Here is a 12,137-nt window from a genome sequence, read left to right on the forward strand (position 1 = left end):
CACTAGTACTATGGCTGCTAGAACTAGAGGTGGGAATCAAAATGTAAAACTGTTATAGTACCAAAGGAAATATTTTATGCCAAATATCAAAATTTCATGTCAATTAATACCAAAAAATGACATTGAGTGCTAAATACTGAGTCTTATCAACATCAATGAGCCAATAAGTATGCTTGTTCCAAAATCCAGACTGCTGATTGGCTTGTTTGTATTGTGTTCTGTTATTCCACTATTCCACTATTATGTTATTAACATCAGCACCACTTGATTACCCTGCAGTCTGGTAGAATCGATAAACAAACCCACTTTCAGTTCTTCATTTCTGGTTTAAGCCACACTTCAACCACAAAATGAATGAATAAATGAATGAATAAATGGATATTTTATGGGTTGATTTCACTGGTCAGAAACACCAGTTCAGGATATCAAAGATATCCTTTGAAAGTAAATACACAACACTGATTTAAATCGAATGAAAACAGTAGTTTATTTAGCAACATCACTACATTTCCACTGTCCAAGACAAATTCTTCAAACCCTAAAGGACTACCTGCCTATCCAAACCCCTTGTGGGGTTAAAAAAAGTAAAACGAATATTGGAAGTAGTACGATTAGCAGTGCAAAATCCAGCAAAATATATTTCTTTTATAAAAAACTTCTTTTATTGTACTGGCAGATCAGATACGACACTATATATACGTGCATTCACTGATTACGAAGCAGGTTCTTCTTCATTAACCACTATTTGATCAACCAACACTTTAGTATCATTGTCCTCTGGAAGCAGAGCTTCTCCAGTGTCCAGCATTGGGTGCTCAGATGTGGCCGCCTGTTTTGTGGAGCTTCTGTGATAGATATACGCCAACCCAGCCAGCAAACACAGCACTGCAATTACCACTGCCACAGCCACTCCACTAAAAGGCCTGCCTGTTTCAGCTTTACCTACTGCAAAACCAGGGAAAAGAACATTGAAACTTTAATGCAATACAAGGTAACACTTTACCTTAAGGGTCACAATTAGTAGTAACTGATCAAGTATTTAGTAATTAGCAGAGGTAGAAAGTAGATTACATTTACTCTCTTTACAGTACTTGAATATATTCTTCACTCCAATGATACTTTTTAATAGAATTAAATCCTAGTACTTTTACTTAGTTCATTTCTAATAAAGTATTTTTACTTTGTGACTTTAATTTGAATACCTGTTACAGAGTAAATATAGATGTGCATTTCAGCCTCATCTCTGCGGTCTTTGGGCCTTTCTAATCACCTTCCTTCACATCCACATAATCAGCAGTCTCTATATTCTGATAATTAATCAGTCCTTACTTATTACTCAACCATTAATTGATATCTAATGTGTATTTGCCTGTAAGGTCATTAAATTGATTATTTGTGACTAGACTTCCACTGATCATTTGAAGCTATGAAAAACATTGTCACGGATCACATAACTGCTGACATGAATTGCATGCAGTGATTTGCTGTTCCGCCAACAAATGGACTGGCATTTTTTAATGGGGTGAAGAGTTGAGAGCCCAACTCTTTATATAAGACAAGTGAGGTGGGAAGTGGAACGGTATTCATAGCATTTGACTGTCATTAAGAACACCCTGCCACCATTTTGGTAGGCAAGTTGGACATAGTTCAGTTTGTCATTCTGATGTTACAATCCAGCAGTGGATGAAGGGCAAGTAAAATAGCCAGAATGACCACAAAAAGATGAGAAGCTATGTGGACACTTGCATACAGTCGCAATAAAACAATTAGCTTGACTGGAGGACTTGATTCTTATAACCTACACACGTCTTAGGTTCATAACTTTCCAAAACATGGGATTTCACAAAAACTAATAAAAACAGCTACTTCTTTTGTTCCTTCTTAAATAGAGCAGCAATTGAACTTAGAACAGAATTCTCAAAAAACAAAGTGGTGAATAAAAAACCAACCATCAGCCAACATCCAACCAACAACAGCTCTTGCACCACTAAACTTTCACTTAAAAAGCCATCAATTACCAATTTATTAAATATTATTAAGCATTAATTATTACTCAGTAACTGTCTAAGTATTTAACTAGCAGAGGTGGAAGGTAAAGAAACCAACATCAGCCTACATATACAAACAGCTAACGCACCACTGAACTTTCATATGGAAATTTTTAATAAGCAGCAGAGCAAAGCTGGAGCTGCTGGACGGCTGAAAACATCTTGCTGGCTGATCTAATGCTCTGTTCCAAACCGCATTTCTATACATACTTCACTAATAAGTGCATTTTAATGGTACTGCACTTTTTTACATATTACTTAATGTTTAGGCATTGTCAAGATAGTCACAGAGTGGACAGACTTTCCTATAAGGCTGCCATTGCACTTGAAGAAAGGACTTGAATTTGGCAATGAAAATGGTGACTGTTCTGTTGCATGATATTATGAATACTATGAATGGTGGTGCAGTAATTTTGTACATGAGATGTAAGTGTTGGGATGATTTTTGGTGAGTCTCAAGAATTTTAATTGTGGCTTCACTTTATACCTTACTCATCCCAAGGAACACGTTCACATAGCATGTATCAGTCTTGTTTTTCATTGTTATTATGTTAACAATCTTCCTATCTGACCTTTTTATATGTGGAGTGTGTGAGTTATATTGACAGGGTTTTTTCAACATTACCCTGCGATCACATGATTAAGACAACGACAAGTAAATATTATAGTATGTATTGGGCTACATTAGTATAAGAATTTGATACATTCTTTAGTTGCACTGATTAGACTATAGACAGAACCTTTTAACAGCATCTAGCATGTGATTATTCAAAAATGAACATTTATCTTTTTATTGTTTACAACTTTTGCTTTCAGAAATATTTATGTCAAGAAAAAAACTAAGTAATAAACTATACTACACCTTATAAGTCTAATCCCACAATGTATCCTTTGTCTTTTCTTACAGCATTTGAACATTATTAATATTTAACATTAAGCAAACATAAAGACATTGATCAAAGAGTTATGTGAAGGATTTAATATCAAAGTTTGTCTCCTTATTTAACTTTTAAAACAGAAAAAAAGAATGCAAACAAAAGATTCAATCTGCATCACCTGGATTATTACCTGTAGGTGTCAGTTCAGTGGTTGGCTTGATCTCTGGAATGACCAGTGAAACAGAACAGATTAGTTTAATACTCCAATTAGGTCACAGGTGCACTGACATTATATTACTCAAGCAATAACATTACTTGGTACTTTGGAAAACCACCAAAATATGAGAATTTTGTGCCATATTCATATATTTGTGCCCAAGTCGGCGGTCTACTGGCTTTTCACCTTTTCAGACTGATGACACAGCACAGTACTGGGACATGGATAGAACTGTCGGATCTACCTCTGATAACACAAGGACTGGAATTTTTGCCTTTACCACCTTTTGTATGACTAAACCTGAACTTGGTCAACAGACTGACCATTGGATTGTATTTTGTGAGCAATTGTTAAAAATAACGCACATTGATCCTTTAAACTTTTTGAGTCTCCTGTGTTACAATATAGTTTGCCTCCTATGGATCCAGTGGCTGGCAAGACATACAGTCAGTTGCTACTAAAGAGATCCTACAATCAGTAACTCAAAGATACCTTGGAAGAACTGAATTGAAGGTTAAAGCAATCCTAGAATGGAGTCAACCAAGGTCCACTAAAGATTTACGAAGGTTCTTGAGATTTGCTCATTTCTACCTAGGATTCATTCATGGTTTCAGTACCATAGCAACTCCACTCACATCTCACTCACAGATATAAGGCTTCAACGTGACAGGAATTAGCTTTGAAAGCCTTTAACCTGTTGAAAGAGAGGTTAACCTCTCAACCTGGCACTTCTCTGCCTTTCATAGTAGAAGCTCTGAAGCAGGCATGGGGAAGTCTTTTCACAATGTCATGACACTCAACTGAAACGCATTCTACTCAGGAAAACTGACCACAATGAAAGGAATACATTTTTACTGATAATCACAACTGTGAACACTTAAAGGCTGTTAAGTGCTTTAATCCATACCAGGCTAAACTTTGCGTAAAGTCAGATGCTCTCTCCCATTTCCATGACACTGCCCAAAACACACAGTCATGTAAAATCATCCTGGGAAATCACTGGGACATCAGGGAGAAAATTCAACACGCTCAAGCTACAGAATTTCAACCTTCTTCTCTCCAATTTATATGTATCCCAGACTGTTCACACTCCCTTCACCAATAGATCCATACATTGCTGAGCCCTGGGAATTTGGGCATCCAGTGAACTACCATTCTGATAAGAAGTAAATTTTGGCGGCCATCTCCAGATAGAGATGTTATGGATTATGTGAAGGCTTCACATAATCATAATTTGTGCTCAGAGTAAACAAACTTGATAGGTATCAATTGGTTTGTTAGAACCACTGCCTATTCCTCATAGACCATGATCACATATAGCTGCTGATTTTATAATTGATCTGATCCCTACACAAAGTTTCAAGGTTATTGTGCTTATTACTGGCAGACTATTTAAAGTGTGCTGCCTCATCCTTTTAAAGGGGCTACCAACTTTTACGGAAACAACTAAGCATCTACACCAAGATGAATTTTAATTCTTTGTGTCTTCTGTAGGGCAGGAATGTCAGGAACTGGCTTACGTAGTCTGGGCCTTTCTGGATTCCCAGATTCAGGCCACTAGATTATTATATCTGGTGAACTTGGAGGGTTACTGACCTAAGAGACATTGCAGGGTCCCTGTGGAAAGACTTTCTTGACCCCTAGCTTATTAGCAATTTGTCAGAATGACCACCAAATATTCCTGCTCCCCAGGGGTATAGGCAGAACTTTCACAATGGGGCAAATAGTTTAGAACCAGTGAATTTATTGGGGTGGCACAGAATAACAGTGATTCATAACATTTTCCTGGGAATATATTAGGGCATATATTATTATTAAAACAGCTAAATTATTTTGAATTTGTTCATGACGTCAGTTTCTTCTGTGTCAGTTCCTTTGACTTTTTTTGTTCCACCTTAAATTATGTAGCATTAGTGAGGACTTTAAGGTGGAACATAAAATTAAAATACGAAACTCCAGAATAGGAAGCCTGTGTAAGTGCTTAGACCAGTATGTTTGTAACCAATGTAAGTAGAAATTCAAATAGCTCACCAGCTGAAACTTGCAGCAAACTTCAGCAACTTAAAAAGCCATGACGCTTTACCAGTTTTTCAAAAACCTAGTCTCAAAGCCGGTCAACTTGTAGACATTTCATTAAGACATATATGCATTATTAAACGTACCTCACAGTCTCGCTCTCTATGAAATTTAAGGTAAAGTGAGGCTGTATGTTGAGACATAGACTTCTATTCTTCACATATTGTACTTCTAATGATGATACGCTATTTTTATATACTACTTAGTGCTGTAGTAAGCAGTTTGGGGCACAGACTGAGTGTTTTGAAGTTGCCGCTAACTGAACTGTATGACGTCTAATAAAAGCATCAGGCAAAAATTTTGGGCTGCTATTTTAAAGTCATGTTATAAAATGATGGATGCAGCCAAAGTATGTTGCCCTCCAGGAACAATTTTAAGTTTACACAGGGCGCTGTTTGTTTTGAGAGAAATGGGCAGGCTGACCATCTCATTTTGTTTAACTGGGATGGTACCCTATGGCTCCAGACACCCTATGGCTCTGGCATTGTCGCTTGCAGACACAGAATAGCAATGTGCTTTTCTCTCCAGTGACAGAAGAGATTAATTTGCAGAAAAATGGACAGTTTATCAAGTTAATACTGAATTTTATGATAAGTTGCAAACACATACATTTCCCATGATCAATAAGTAATCACTTTTCACTCCTTTTTAAAACATACAACCTTCACCAATGTTTCTGATTATAAGTATTACCCAGAATCAAATTGAAGCATACCTTTGGCTTTTTTGCAGATGAACGGTAAGCGAGTGGATCTACAACGCTGCATCTGCCACAGTGTAGTAGTGGTTGAAATAACTGCACAGTCATATTTGTTTTCTTGATAATTATAGTGCTCATATTCATAGCCTGTGTATTCAGGCTCTGCAGGTTCATCCAAGTTAGTGTAATCCACCACACTGTTGTCTATCCACTGCAAGTTTCCTGTGCAGGCCAAACATTATATAACAATTTACTTTCATTAACCTTTTGCATTTGGCAAAATACAAATGTATGTCTGAGTGAATGACGATTTACAGTTCATTTTGGTTTTACCTGCATTATTCTGGAAAAGGCCTATCCAGAAATAAGTATAATCACTACCTAAGACCTTGATGTAGCTCTGTATAAACTTGGCCTCCATTGTATCTTCAATGCTGACAAGATTAGCTCCTGGTGGGATGTAAAAACACTGCATTTCCACCACATTTTGCTATAAGCAGTCAGTAAGCATGGTATTACATGTTTTAAGCATATAGTCAAGCCTTACGCTTATCAAACATGCAGTCTAAAAAATTACAAACAGTGTAATTACATGACAATGTAATTATGAAAAACGAGCGAGATTATTAATTATGAGAGATAATTAACATATCATATCATGTGACCAATATCTTGGCCCAAAACTGACTGTGACACTCACCTCTCGTCATGCACATCCGACCAGCTGTGTACCATGTTTCTGAACCATATGCAAATGCATAGCAGTCCCCTCTATAAGGCAGCCATATCATCTTTGGATGATCATTGGTTTCCTCAGGACACACACCTGGGTACTGAGCTGGTGGAGTTGGAGCTGCATCTGTGAATGTCACATTTTTAAATATTGCTAAAGATTCACAGCAATTGCAAAAGCTTTCTGGGCAGAAGAGAGGAAATGAGGTCTTGTAAATGAACATGAAGGAGGCGGTAAGTTGTTTTTGTGTGCTCTTGGAATCAGAGTGGTTTTTACAGTAGAGTACTATGATAAGAAGGCATTAGTTGAACCTCAGTTTAGATGTCTGCCCACTCAACTCCCCCTTCCTCTTAAGCTAGCAGCATACGTTGAACCAAAACGATGCTTTGAAGCAAAATGACGTGTTTCATAACTGAACTCCTAATCACTGGTCCACATTGTGGTGGCTGCAACTTGCTCTGTGTTACAGAAGGGGCTTTTGGGCTTTTGGTTTAAGATGTGTGAATGTGTTAATTGTGTGTTATAGTGTTGGGTTGTGGGTTTGTAGAGAGAAGTTACATATCTAGAAGTGGCCTTCTCTGCTATTCTGTGTGGGGTTTAGGTCTTCTCAAGGTTTTGTTTGGCTGAGTTATAACTGAATGTCTTCTAAATTCAGACGCACACTGTACAAATTTCAGAAATCTTCTTTAATGACTGGCACTGTATGTTTTGTAGTCCCTCATGTACAAACAAAACCTATGATTTATATAATTACACTGTATGAAAACGCTCAATCTGACTGACATGCTACATGAACACAGCCTCTATAGACAGCTCTATGAACAATTTCAAATACACTTGTTTCATTCAAAATGCACCATGTACTGAGCAGAAATGCTGAGGAACTGAGCAGCACTGCTAACACTGAACACTGAGGCTAAAACCAAGCGGTGTACTCGGTAAGACAATGGAGCCTCTCTAGAGCCCATTTTCCAAAAATAAATAAATAAATAAATTAATTAATTCTGTACTTTGCTATTCTATTCAGTTAAACAGAGTAAAGTCAGCATATACAGACTTTGGTAGCAAATCTCAGCTTTTCACCTCTGTTTAGTTGGCCTGTGCGTCTCCTCCCACATTGGAGAAGCATTTGTGATTGCGTGTGTTTAAAATTCAGTTCTGTTTAATTCTTTGGTCATATACTGTCAGCTTTAGAGGCAAGTGGAATAAGATATAAATACAATTTGAATCAGCTGTTGGAGGAATACTCAACAATGCTAGCAGCACTACATTGCTGTTGAAATCAGTCCAAAGCCCTTAGCTCACCTGATGTTTTCTTACACACACTATAGTAGGTTTGGTTACAGTGAGCAGTTCTCCACATTCCATCTACATCCACATAAACACAAGGATGGTCCTTCTTCGGTTCATTAGAGGCCCATCTTTCCATATTTAACAGCCAGTTATCGATCCAGAGGAAATATCCATGTGTCTGTTCACATAGATTAACATATTTTAGCAGCTTCACAGACAGAAATTCTACCAGCAGTGTAAAAGGTCTTTAGCCTCCAAGATTTCTATCCTCTCTGTTTGATACATTCGACATACCTCCATACTGTTAAGTCCGATCCACAAGGGTTGTCGGAGTTTAAAGACCTGCAAAGCAATGTAGGACTGGGTGGAGGTATCCCGAATGCTGGCCAAGTTTGCCCCCTCAGTCTCACAGAGACGCTGTGCTTCCGTCCAGGTCAAGTTGATTTGGGTGAGAATGAAAGAAGCATTTCCACGCTTGAAAGTTTTGGGCATTTCTGTGGGTCTTGGGATGATTGAATGATCTGAATGTAGAAGCAAAAACGTATAAGGAATTAAGATTAAGTGACCCTTATTAGACCACAGCAGGGAAATTTCCCCTCCGTATTTAACCAATCCATGAAGTGAAAAACCGCACACACACTAGTGAACACACATACTGGGGGACAGTGAACACACTTGCCCGGAGCGGTGGGTAGCCCTATCCGCAGCAACCGGGGAGCAGTTAGGTGTTAGGTGCCTTGCTCAAGGACACCTCAGTCATGTACTGTCGGCTCTTGGGATTGAACCAGTGAACTTCAGGTCACATGGTCAGTTCACTAACCTCCAGTCCACGACTGCCCCACAATGGAAAACAAAGAAAATAAGGCAAAATGTTCACAAATAATGTACAAAACTTACCCAGATCACGACTGCAAATATAACCACTGGTTTCTTTGCAGCTTTTTTTCACCCATGTTCCCAGCTCAGGGTTCTGCATGCTTCCCATTGCAACACAAACATTACCCTTCAATATAAGACAGAATGTCCTAATTCAGGGTTGTATGTATACATTCAAAGGTCATCTGGTCAAAAGTGCAGTGACATTTCTGTCTCATCATTAAAGGTGGCATTTTTTATTTTTATTTTTTTCATGTAGTCCAGGGGTGTTCAATCCTGGTCCTGGAGATGTACCTAGCTGCAGAGTTTAGCTTCAACGCAAAACACACCAATATTAGAGCCAAGTGTGTTGGAGCTGAACTCTCCAGGGTGGTGGGTTGGGCACCCCTGATGTAGTCATTCTTACATGCCTCTTTCCAAAGAAAATTAATAGCTAGTAAATAGTATAATGCTCATACCCCCATATTGTTGTCTCCTTTGGCCCAGCCTGTGTAACGGACAGGACTTCCATCTGTCCATCTAAATCCTTTGCCCGCCAAATTACTGAGGCCAGTCCATAAATCTGGAGTGTCCTCATCCATCATTAGGATCAAAAAGGCTACAACCATAGAAGAGGCATAGCCTGTTAAACAATTGGTAACCAGTGGCTGGACAGTGTTCATGTAAAATAATATATATAAAAAAAAATCACTTTAAAGATAAAATCGGTAACCAACCACATCCAGTAGTAATCAATCCCACAGTCTATCAATGCTCAAACTATCTTGTTCAGCCTTTACATTGGCAACTCATAATTTTCAATTGAATTCTTGTAATCTATATAGGTTCACTTTTATTCTCTCTTTGTTTTACATTTAAATTCCAGGGTTAAATACTGAACTTTAATTAAAGTCAATTCCATTTTTACTCAATCTAATGTCTTCTCAAAACCTGGTTAATGTGTTTGTAAATCTACGATGCATCACACAGATACAGCCTTAACTGCAACTTCTTAGTGCTCTGCCTCCCTTTGAATAACAACACCAGTTTCAAGGGGCTCATTTCTTTGTCCTATTTTTGATATATTTTAATTACCATTACATTATCAAGGCATGTGCAAGGTCTTTCTTTTGGTTCTCTACATGCATTAGTTTTTTTACTCTTTGAAAAAGAAAGAACAGGTTATCTTTTAAAAGATTATATGAACACTGGTGCAACTTTAAAACATGAGCAGTGCCAAAAAAAGAAAACCAAGTGAACAATTTTACAATATAAGTCATCATACTTATCAGACTTATCATCATCTCTGTTTCAAAACGCATTCATTTTCATGTGGCGGGCTAAGCTGATCTCAAGTTTTGTTCCAAACCATTTGAAAAATACCTCAGTCGGTGCACTGCAGTTGTTTGGGAACTGTATGATTTTGAACTTGTGGTGAACATGCAACAGAAGCCACAAAGTAACAACGTAAAGAGTATCTTTAGTAAGACAGTTCTGAATGTTGTAAAATAACCCAAAAGAATCAGGAAACAACATTGTAGTATTGGACAGTGGAAGTTTCTGAAGGCAGGGGTGTACTTACTTTTTCAACAGAGAAAAATAAAATCTCAGTTATTTTTTTTGTTTGTTTTTCTGTTATTTGTCAGTTGCTGACAATAAAATACTGATATGCCCACATGTCAAAAAACAAACATTTCTTGGGGTGTAAATCCTTTTTCACATGACTGTCCATATAGACACTCAAAGAGTAAAACTACTTAGTGACCATTAGTTGATTATCCATTGAATTTGGGTTAAAGTTACTTTTAGGCTTTGTGTTTGTGTTGAAGTTAAGGTTAGAGAATCTATAATAGAATCTAATGCCTTCAACTTCAAGTTCAGGTAAATTTATTAGATATTTAGTCAAATATTAGTAAAAGACAAAGCATCTGCAGAAGACATTCAAAACAAAGTGTTAGCTATTTTTCTTTTGATGATTTTACTGACCTTGCTGATATTTATTGGTAGTGGAAGCTAAATTTCCTCTAAGGCGTTTACAGTATGATCTGGCCTCATCCCATGTTTTCATGTCCAGTCCTATCAGGTAACACTGTAAGCAAACACAATTTATCATGCATAACACCAAAGGCCAAGAGAGAAAACTGTAGGCAAGTTCCATTACTTTGCTGCGGCCTTATCCAGTGGTGTAGAGAACACTGGAACATAGCATGCTCACTACTTATCACTGTTTAATATATATTATGCAAGAACACATAAACAAGGATATATGTTACTAAGGGTGTCTGATGTGTTTAATGTAGAATCTCTATTACCTTTTCCTGAAATTTCACCCAGTTGGGAGCACAGCCTCCCTTGGGGGGTTCAGTGGGGGCACCAGTGGCATTCACTGGGACAGAGCCACTTCGCTTACAGACAAAATGTATCGCTTCACCACAGTTTACACTTTCCCAAAGTCCTGAAAAAAAAGCAGTGATCTGTTCCTCTGACTACAGAATTTACAAACATCTTCACACGCAGTATGCAAGTGTAGATTATATTATATATCAAACTGGGTTTCAGCCAGGCCATGTTTTTGCAGAAATTTTCATCCTCTAACACTCTGAATTCAACCCAAGAGCGCCTTGCTTTTTGTGGGGGGAAAGAATGAGATTAGGACAAAGAAACAGGGAGCCACAATGATTGTTCCTATTTTTCAATATGATTTTCATGTTACAGAAAGATTGAAAATATAAATTTAGAAAAATGAAAAAAGAACAACAGCAAAATTGGGAAACTTGGCAGTAACAGCGCTCCTCCATGCAAACTGCACAGCATAGTAAATAAGAGCTTTTCATAAAGTCAGCACGGCAGTGATAAGTGCACCGGTGTCTTTTTCCAGTGCAGTACTTTCATCTGAGCTATGAGTTTTGAGAGAAGAAGTGCTGGCAAATTGTAAAGTGTTCGGTACTGTATAAGATACTTTCAACTTTATTCAAGGAACTAAGTTTCTTTTTTTAGAAAATGTTTTTGCCTTTAAACACTACATATATATCTAAAAATGTAATTGTTACATCTTACTTGTTACTTGTAGCATTTAGGATTTCGTTGCTCATAGGTAATCACTTAAGCTTTTTCCCAATTTATTATAATTTAATTTAAGCTTTTTTCCAATTTATCATAATTGTAGTGGCAGTTTTCACTAAGTTTAATATGTGGCATTTTTCCACACAATTTCAATTACTATGGCAAGCCGTTTTAGCTGTTTTTTTATTTTTCTTAATATCAGGAATTCAAATTACACATTTAAAACTGAATATTTCATTCAAAGTTCAGAATGAAATTTTAGGACAAAATGAAA

The 12,137-nt window shown here is 37.3% G+C and overlaps 1 protein-coding gene across 3 annotated transcripts in view; it reads right to left on the minus strand.

Annotated features, from left to right (window-relative positions):
* Window positions 1-462: 462 nt before the first annotated feature.
* The window catches only part of LOC108437231 (macrophage mannose receptor 1-like), a 30,994-nt gene continuing 19,319 nt past the window's right edge, over window positions 463-12,137 (minus strand). For 2 of the 3 annotated variants that reach the window (XM_037543553.1, XM_017714191.2), the window contains exons 20-30: window positions 11,113-11,255; window positions 10,787-10,889; window positions 9,280-9,419; window positions 8,843-8,948; window positions 8,240-8,466; window positions 7,958-8,123; window positions 6,620-6,778; window positions 6,253-6,369; window positions 5,935-6,141; window positions 3,105-3,149; window positions 463-945 (exon numbers count right to left, since the gene is read on the minus strand). In XM_037543553.1, the coding sequence (XP_037399450.1) occupies window positions 713-945; window positions 3,105-3,149; window positions 5,935-6,141; window positions 6,253-6,369; window positions 6,620-6,778; window positions 7,958-8,123; window positions 8,240-8,466; window positions 8,843-8,948; window positions 9,280-9,419; window positions 10,787-10,889; window positions 11,113-11,255 (1,646 nt within the window). In that variant the 3' untranslated portion in view covers window positions 463-712. The remainder of the gene's footprint in view (window positions 946-3,104; window positions 3,150-5,934; window positions 6,142-6,252; window positions 6,370-6,619; window positions 6,779-7,957; window positions 8,124-8,239; window positions 8,467-8,842; window positions 8,949-9,279; window positions 9,420-10,786; window positions 10,890-11,112; window positions 11,256-12,137) is intronic. The other variant, XM_017714192.2, reaches the window with a different exon arrangement.

This window comes from Pygocentrus nattereri, chromosome 2 (assembly GCF_015220715.1).
Source record: "Pygocentrus nattereri isolate fPygNat1 chromosome 2, fPygNat1.pri, whole genome shotgun sequence".
In the NCBI taxonomy this organism is placed as follows: domain Eukaryota; kingdom Metazoa; phylum Chordata; class Actinopteri; order Characiformes; family Serrasalmidae; genus Pygocentrus; species Pygocentrus nattereri.